The 8,469-nt window shown below is 52.7% G+C and overlaps 1 protein-coding gene across 1 annotated transcript; it reads left to right on the top strand.

Annotated features, from left to right (window-relative positions):
• The first annotated feature begins 3,464 nt into the window (after positions 1-3,464).
• On the top strand, positions 3,465-6,374 carry TCF21 (transcription factor 21). Its single transcript, XM_054195522.1, has 2 exons — positions 3,465-4,062; positions 5,681-6,374. The coding sequence occupies exons 1-2, from the start codon at positions 3,613-3,615 to the stop codon at positions 5,768-5,770; spliced, it is 540 nt and encodes a 179-aa protein (XP_054051497.1). The 5' UTR covers positions 3,465-3,612; the 3' UTR covers positions 5,771-6,374.
• The last annotated feature ends 2,095 nt before the right edge of the window (positions 6,375-8,469 follow it).

Below are 8,469 nucleotides of genomic sequence, written 5' to 3'. Positions count from 1 at the left end.
AGCACCCCTGGTATGTCCTAAATGACCTTATGGTTTAGTGGGTCTCAATTAGAAGCAAAAGAGAGATGCACTTTCCTGTGTAGCCAGAGCAACACAGAGGAGAAAGTCATCCACAGATTTATACTGATGTTCCCCATGCCAGTATTTCAACTTCCTTTTTAAAATATGAATGAAGAAGTGAATGTACTGGAAAGGCCAAAAGGACTTTAGCTCCATCTGTCTTTCCCAGCCAGTTATTAACCCTGTGGCTGGTCTGTGGTCCCAGTTATTTAACTGGAGAAGTAAGTGGCCACACCATCCCCACGGTGGCTGCAGCCATCCCAGCTTTACTCTTCCCACAGGATTGGATTGGTCTCCAACCCATCAGTCTCTATCCCAAACCAGTGTTGCAATTCAGAATGAGAGTCAGGAGGACTGGGCAAGGCAATTCAGGTGAGGGGAGAGGGACTGAAACTGGGAGCCAGGTTAGGGGTACAAACCCTGGGCTTGACAGGAAGATATAAGAAAGCAGGAAGGTTGGAAAAGGAGAGGTTCAACTCATGTAACAAACTAATAAGGAACCCAGAGATGAGAGGATACAGCTTGTTAGGTCTGCCCATGCTGACCCCTTTGAGAGGAAAAAAGGGACGATTATGTTGTTAAAAAAGTGTGTAAGAGTCTGTATGCATAAAGGATTCAAAGTACATTATACTACGTGTATGTGTGTATATATATAACACACAAAATAATCTCCACAGAATTAGTACCAAAATGCGTCCTGTGTATAGTCTGTATTAGATCGATTTTACTGGCTCTGAGGACTTGAGAACTCAAAAACGTATGTAAGTTGGTAAAAGCTACAAATGTGTGGCAATTCTAAAGACTTGTAAAACACATGTATGCAAGCTTGACTTTCAGAATGCACATTTAACAGCATACTAAAGGAATTTTTAAGAAGCTAGATTGTTCCTTCTGCTTTTTACAACAAATTTTTAGAAATTACTAAAGTACAGTTAAAAATAAGTGATAAAAAGGTTGTGAGTATATACTTTTTTTGTTGTTTTGTTCTTCTGGGAGCTTCTGATGCTGAAATTTTGATGGGATTTTGTGCTCCCTGGTCATTTGTGCTTAGAGACACATGCAACTTCAACTTGGTTTTCTGTCATCCTTGCTCCAGTAAGAGTCTTGTCTTTCTAACATCAATCACTTGGACTATAAATCTCTGCAATGGATATGGCCATTTAAATCTCCACCTGCACAAACAACAATCAGGCCTAGAAAATAAGGAGGCTCATAAATCTCCACGCTGTTGATTAGTAATATTTTGGATCTGCAATGAGGATGTTATGAAGAAAAAAAAAGAAAAAAAAGCAAAGCTAATTCAGTAATTAGGACTGATATGCTGACAATCTGTTTAGTTTATACACAGAGAAAACACAAACAGGGCACAGTTAACATAACATGACTTTAGAAGTTAGTGAATCCCCAAGAGCCCAGGGCTTGGAGATATGATATCTTAATGTACTTATCCTATTGTGAGTGGGAAGGTGTTATCTTCCAGCCAAACGGTAAAGAGCAGGTTTAAAGTTCAGATCTGCCTTTTTTTCTTCTGGCTTACGTGAGCCAAGGAACAAAGATGGATCAAGAGATAGGAAAGACTTCCTTGCTAGTTATCAAAAATGACACTCTGCCTCCTACTGAAACTTTAATCTGCAGACAGTACACAGTACTTGGCAAAGATATCAGCTTGGCCCTCCACAATTTTTGTTTATTTTTTGTTTAGCGTCATGCGGAAAACCCGATGTGATGCTCACACAAATCAGTAAGAAATTTTCCTGTGGCTCCAGTGACCTTGGATTAACTCTGAACCCACTGCCATGCCACAGTGATATCTCAGGCTGTGCATTTTTGCCCAGAGCTACTTGAATCCTCAGGTAAGCAGCTGAATAAATGGCTCCTGCAATCAGATCTGTCACTGTGTCCAGAAAGGTCCCGTGCGCAGATAGTGACCAGTCCTTTAGTCCCCTGTGTTCAAAACCCAGGCTGCTGGGGGACCCGTGAGGTTTCAGGAAGCGTGCGGGGAGGGAAGGAGCCACGGGAGCAAGTTCATGCTTCACTGGCCTCTTTGGGCTCCACAGGGGGGTTCGAGATTTTACGCAGAGAGGAAGAAGAGCTAGGCCAAGGTTTACTGCCTTTAAAAGCCTGCACTGCAGAGACTGAATACATAAAGATCGTAACTGCAGAACACGTCTGCTCATTCAAACTACGCAGCAACCTGCTCATTCACACTAGTGGTAAAACAGCCAGGGAGGTTTGGCTTCAGTGGTTGCAGAGTACGGCCTGATGCCCTCACTCCCACCGCTCCCACAGAAGGGGCCTTATCTTGCCTTGTTATTCAGGCAAAACTCCCTGACTTCTGAGCATGCACAAATCAGCTACACGGGTGTAGCAAAATGAAATGCTGACATCTGCTCTGCAACAACATGCTGAGAAGAGTTTTTTTTTTTCTGTGTGATCTCTACCACCCAATACCCCCCCTCCCTTCTCCTTCACTTCAACCTACACCCCTGCCACCCCATCCGCAGCCACGCTGACCCTCCTCGGTGGCACGGTGCTCTCCCTCGGCTCGATGGGGCTCTGCCCACAGCCAGGATCTCAGCCCCCCAGCACACCTGCGGACTGGGCAACCTCCAGGACACTTACGGCTGGGGGCACTCAAAGAGTGAGAGGGGATCGGGACTTGTCCAAGGTCACCCAGGAAGGCTGGAAGAAGTCAGATTCTCCTGCCTCCAGCCCCTGGGCTGTGACAGTGAGGTCCACGCTGCCGGCCAGGCAGCAGAGTGCTCTCTTCCTGGAATACACTAGTAGCTGGACAGGATGCGTTTGCAAATATAATCATTCACAAATCTCCCCCAGATTAGGTTACAGGACAGCGTTTTGACGGCACGCATTACAAAGCTCCGTGGAAGCCTTGGCTGGTGGATCTGCTGCTCGCTCCGCTCATGACCCATTTTGGCTTTCTTCAAGAATCATGACACCAGCTGCCTGGGTCATCTAGGAGGCAGGGAGGGGGAGAGCAACCCTGGGCTGGAAAGGGAAGTGGGGAAGGAGAAGAGGAGGAGGAGGAAGGGGGAGGATAGAAAGACAGAGCCAGGGGAGAGAGCGAGCAAGTTGCTTTGCTCCACTTGTGAGGATTTGAATCCCAGTTCCGAGCTCTCGGCAAAGGCTTGCCGGGATACCTCATTCCCTGTCCTGTGCAAAGGTCTGTGATTGGGGATGTGGTGTGCTCAGCGGGCAGGGCCCCTCCCCTGGGCTGGATCCGCCTCTCTTATCCCCCAGATAAATTACTAGTGTCCTCACTAAATTCCTCGGCTTTCTCTCTCTCTCCTTCTCTCTCCCTCTCTCACACGCGCTCACTCCCTCCCTCAAACACGGGCAAAGCAGGGTTGGGGGGCGGGAGGGCGGGGATCCTCTCTGGACTGGTATTGCGCCTTAGTGCTGGGGGGGGGAGGGAAGGGGAGAAAAATACTGGTGCCCCTTCTCTCCTCCACCGCCTTGAAGTAGATTTGAAGAGCTCCCCTTCTTCCTCCCCCCCTCCCCCTTTCCCGCTGGTCCTTTGGCATCTTCCAGACCATGTCCACTGGGTCCCTCAGTGATGTGGAAGATCTGCAGGAGGTGGAGATGCTGGAGTGCGATGGCCTGAAAATGGATACTAACAAAGAGTTTGGGGCGTCCAACGAGAGCAACGAGGAGGGATCCAATGGCGAGAACGGCTCCCCTCAGAAGGGGAGAGGGGCCTCGGGCAAGAGGAAAAAAGCTCCCCCCAAGAAGAGCCCTTTAAATGGAGTGAGCCAGGAGGGAAAGCAGGTCCAGAGAAACGCTGCCAACGCCAGGGAGAGGGCAAGGATGAGGGTCCTTAGCAAAGCCTTCTCCAGGCTTAAGACTACCCTGCCCTGGGTGCCCCCAGACACCAAGCTTTCCAAACTGGACACCTTGAGGTTGGCCTCCAGCTACATCGCTCACCTGAGGCAGATCCTGGCCAATGACAAGTACGAAAATGGCTACATCCACCCAGTCAACCTGGTAAGTCACAGCCCACGGGGGCCAGGCACTCTATGTGGGTGTGCATGGGGAGAGGTGGGCGAGGAGCCGGTATGGGGCATTTGCGGGGAGAAACCTTTGCTGTGCTTCTCATAGAGTCTGGTGCCAGTGGGGTAGCAAGGGGTACTGTGTGAGGGGACATGCTCCCAGCTGCCCTACTGCCCTGTGCCCCGAAAGCTGAGCCTCCCATGCCCTATCCGCTGCTCCTGGCAGTCCCCTCCTGGGGACAGGCAGGGGCCACACTGGCCACAGATAGGCAGGGACAGGCTTTACTGCTCCAGAAATGCCTGAGAAATGTCAGCAGGTTGATGGCAGCTTTCTACCTGAAAGCAGGCGGTTATAGGAATTTGGGTAGAGAAAGGTATGTTTTAGGAAGGACCCAAGCCAAGGACACAGGATTTATTCTAATCCCTCTTCCCTATCCCAACATTTCCTGCCACGATAATCCTCAAACCCTAGCTTTTTAAAGACAGAGCTCTCGGGGCTCTGCACTCAGCCGCTCGGATTTGCTAGGTCCAGGACGTTTCTCCTACCCATCTAAACTGGCAAATGAGAAATAAATACCAGTGCAGACACCCCAAGGGGGGTGTCTGCCCTAGGCACACTCCACAAAGCCTCCCTGGGCTGCACGGTGTCCCTCCTGCTGCTCCCACCACACACAGAAAGTTTTCCCGAGCAGCATAAGGTCTCCCCGCCCTACCCAGCCACCAGAAATGTCCCATTTCCAGCTCTAAAAATATGTGCAACTGATGCAAACCAGGGGTGGGCAAGATCTGCATGGGCTGTTTTTAGACATACAGCCTTTACGTTGCCCACACATACAGACCCTGCTGGATAAAGGGATGGCAGAGGGGATCTGGCGATGTTTCACTGGGGTCCACCTCTGCCTTTTGAGCTCTGGACTCTGGGGGAAAGTACATTATCCGCTGTGTCAGCTGATAAGGGCCTGGATGCTATTTTTTTGGCTAAAACCAAATTCCTCAGCACAACAACATGGGAAAAAATAAAGTAAAACAAAACCAGCCCCCAATACACGTATAACTCCCCACCCCACACACAGGCACACCAAAACTTGTCCCCCGAGCCACGGGAGGCCGGGGGGGGGGGGCGGTCAGGGGCTGCCGGGGCCGCCGGGCGGCGGCGGCGGACCCGCGTCGGGGAGTGGGACGGCTCCCGCGGGGAAGAGCCCCCACGCCGGTCACGACCAAACGCGGGGGGCGGCGTGGCTTCGGCGGGATGCCCGCGGCGGCCGTGCAGGGGGCCGCGGATGTACCGGGGCTCCCTCCTCCTTCCCTCCCTCCCTCCAGCCGCGGATCAGACGGGCTCCGCCGCCCCGGGGACGCTCGGGGGGAGCCCGCCGCGGCTGGGAAGCGAAGCGGCATCAGCTGGCGGCGAAAGGCAAAAGGGTCCTCGCCGAAGCCAGCGGCGGCTTCCCCGGCCCGAGCCCCGCTGTGCGCGGCCAGAAGCGGGCTCAGGCGGCGGATGGCTGGCTCGATCCCCCGGAGCGCTCAGGAGCCGGACCCGCTGGCGAAATAAGCGTTGCAATGTGCATTTTTCCCTATGTAACCCCCTTCCCACCCGTGTCTTTTCCTGGCTACAGACTTGGCCTTTTATGGTAGCCGGCAAACCCGAGAGTGACCTGAAAGAAGTGGTGAACACAAACCGCTTGTGCGGCCCGACGGCATCCTGAGCCCCGGCGGCCGGGCCAGCAGCCTCCCGGCGCGGCCGGGCAGCGGGCGGCGGGGCGGGCAGGGGACACGCCGCGGCCCCGCCGCTGCCCCGGGCCCCGGACTGAGCGACGGGGAGAGCCGTTCTCCCGGCGCAGAGGAGACCAAATGTGCCCTAGCAAAGACTCCACCCCGAGAGATCCCGACTCTATTTAACTTTATTAAGTGCGTGTACAGTCGAGTGTCCTGCAACAAGAGCCTTGCTGGTCCAAGCGCTACTAGAGAAAAAACAGAGATCAAACAAAACCTACCACGCGTGTATCTTTTGTCTGAGACCTGTGAAATATGTAGATGCCTAGAAAAACTGACTTTGACAGTCATCTCTATGAAGTAATTCACCTTAAAGATATATAGATATATTTTCTTCAAGCAGGTTCTGCTCTATTTCTGTGAATAAACCTTCCTTTCCACTGAACACAGAGCGGTGTAATCTTCGTTTCCGACTCCCGGGCTCGGCGGGGAAAGGACCCGCGCCTCCTCCGCTGGCCTCCGGCCGCGCTCGCCCAGCGCCCTGCCCGGAGTCCGTCTCTCCGCCCCGGCCCCCGGGAGGGCTGCTTCCCCGGAGCTACACATACAGAGCAAATCTCTAGGGAAAGGGGTGGCTGGGTCCGCAGCCCAGCTCGCCGCGGGAGCTCGGCACGGCCTCGCAGCCCCGGCTCCCGGGAGCTGCGGCAGCCGCCTCCGCCGCCCCGCACCTCCCCGCACCGCCGGGACGGAAGCCGTTTAGCTATTGATGAAGCACAGTCGGACGGAGGATGCCCCTCTGGCCCCGGTCCTCGAAGCCGGGAATTTTTAACTTAAACATTTCCCCTCTATCGATCAGCGCGCCCGTGGGAGATGGGGCTGAGATAAACAGGAGTGCGGGGCGCTTCCCCGGCACCGGCAGCGGCCGCCGGCAGCTGATGCGCCAGATCCCACCGCGCTGTTTAATGTTTCAGGGTTATGACCGCACTGTTTACAAGACGTCTTCGGTTATTTATACTGTTATTATTAGCAGAGAGGCTTTAAATTTCCGCTTCACTTGCTCTTTCAATACTGTCCCCCGGTTCCGTTTGATACCTGGGTACTGTCTGGCCGAAAGCCGGAGAGAGGCAGCGGGGGCTGCAGAGCCGCCCCGGGACCGAGGAGGCATGGCGGCTGCCCCCCAGCCAAGCCCTCCGTCCCGGCCGGGCTGCGGGGTGGGGGGGCCGTGGCGCGGTGACGGGCGGCGCGGGGGCCACGGACTCTCCCGGGAGCCTCCTCCCCCCGGGCAACCCCGCGGGCGGGCGCGGAGCCACCCCGGCAGCCGTGCAGAGGCTGGGTGATGTTTCTTCTCATACTCCCCTTCCCCCCGAGATAACTGGGTGAGGAAGCGCGGCCTCCAGGCGACCCACATTCACCAGTCGGGTTCCTGCGTGGGCTAGGTTTAATTAAAGCAGCTCGCTGTGAGGCACGGGCTGTGCAAACATCTCGGCCCTCATTATGGAAAGGGCCAGGGCCTGCTCTATCCTCCTAATGGTTTAGGAAGGGGAGAGCTGTTTAATTGCACTTTTTCACAGCTTTATCTCCATCCTGTGCAATTAAAAGCTGACCTCCTCGCCTGCCATAACCATGTGCAACTTCACTGTCGTAAGCGGGCCTGCACCACTTGAGACACGCAGTTACACACAGGGGCTTGACTGACTTTACTGCCAAACACACCACCTTTTAACAGCCACAGCTCATGCTGAAGAGATGAGCAGCTCTGGTAGGCACAGTTGAAAGGACTGATCTCTTTGCCACAGGCACTGTGAAATTCAGTGGGAACTGCTGTTCTCGTAAAGGGAGACAGAATAAAGCCCTCTGAACTTAAGCTAAGTGCAAATCACTGATACAGCAAATGCACAAATACCATTTTTACCACTTAATTTACCCACTGAATTGAAATTAACTGTTGGATTTAACCACTCAAAATCTCGACTTAAATCCATACTAACTAATGCCTGCTGGAGACTGATAGCAAATTGTTGTTTTCCTTCTAGAAAGCAAAAATTGACAGGCGTCTGAGATACGCATAAAATTAAGAGTTAAATTCTGAATATTCTCACACGTTCTTCTTTGCCACCCTGCTTTGCAGTGGTTACTAACTGTACTCGGTATCTTTGCCACCCTTTTGAGTTAGCTGTGTTCAGTGTTCATTTGCCACCTGAAACACAACATGGAGAAAGAGAAAGGAGAAATGCAGTAGTCCCCCATGAAATGTGAGGGACACAGCTGTAACCATGTGCCAAAAGCTGTACTGTAAGCGGAACAGTAAGAGGAGGCTGTAGACACCATTATTTCTCGTGCTGCTATTCGCTTTATCTAGCCGTCGAGATTGCAAGCCTCTTGAGGACTACACTATTCCTCAAGCATCCTCCACCTTTCTCAGTCTTCACCTCTGAGCAACAGTTCAGCAACAGGCAAAAAGCAACAAGCAATAAAGAAAAGAAACCATCAGTATGCAGAAAGGTAAATAAAGGCTTTACTCTGACTGTAAAACAATTAGTGGCTTCATCTTCATTTTGAAGACAACGAACCTAATTTCCACAGGTATTTATGTGCCTGGGAACCCTTGGTCCACTGACTTTTTCTGTAAGGGCACAGCCCTGACAGTATTAGCAGCTGGCTTCAACGACACAAGTGTCTTAGATGAATTATGAGT

Source organism: Rissa tridactyla, chromosome 3 (assembly GCF_028500815.1).
Source record: "Rissa tridactyla isolate bRisTri1 chromosome 3, bRisTri1.patW.cur.20221130, whole genome shotgun sequence".
Taxonomy (NCBI): Eukaryota; Metazoa; Chordata; class Aves; order Charadriiformes; family Laridae; genus Rissa; species Rissa tridactyla.
Note: the sequence above shows the minus strand (reverse complement) of the source record. Positions and strands in the feature narration are given on the sequence as shown.

What these genes read in the sequence shown, in the direction of transcription:
- TCF21 (XM_054195522.1), top strand. Translation starts at nt 3,613, where the DNA reads ATGTCCACTGGGTCCCTCAGTGATGTGGAAGATCTGCAGGAGGTGGAG. An exon ending in ACATCCACCCAGTCAACCTG is followed by an intron (nt 4,063 to 5,680) that starts GTAAGTCACAGC and finishes TCCTGGCTACAG; the next exon opens with ACTTGGCCTTTTATGGTAGC.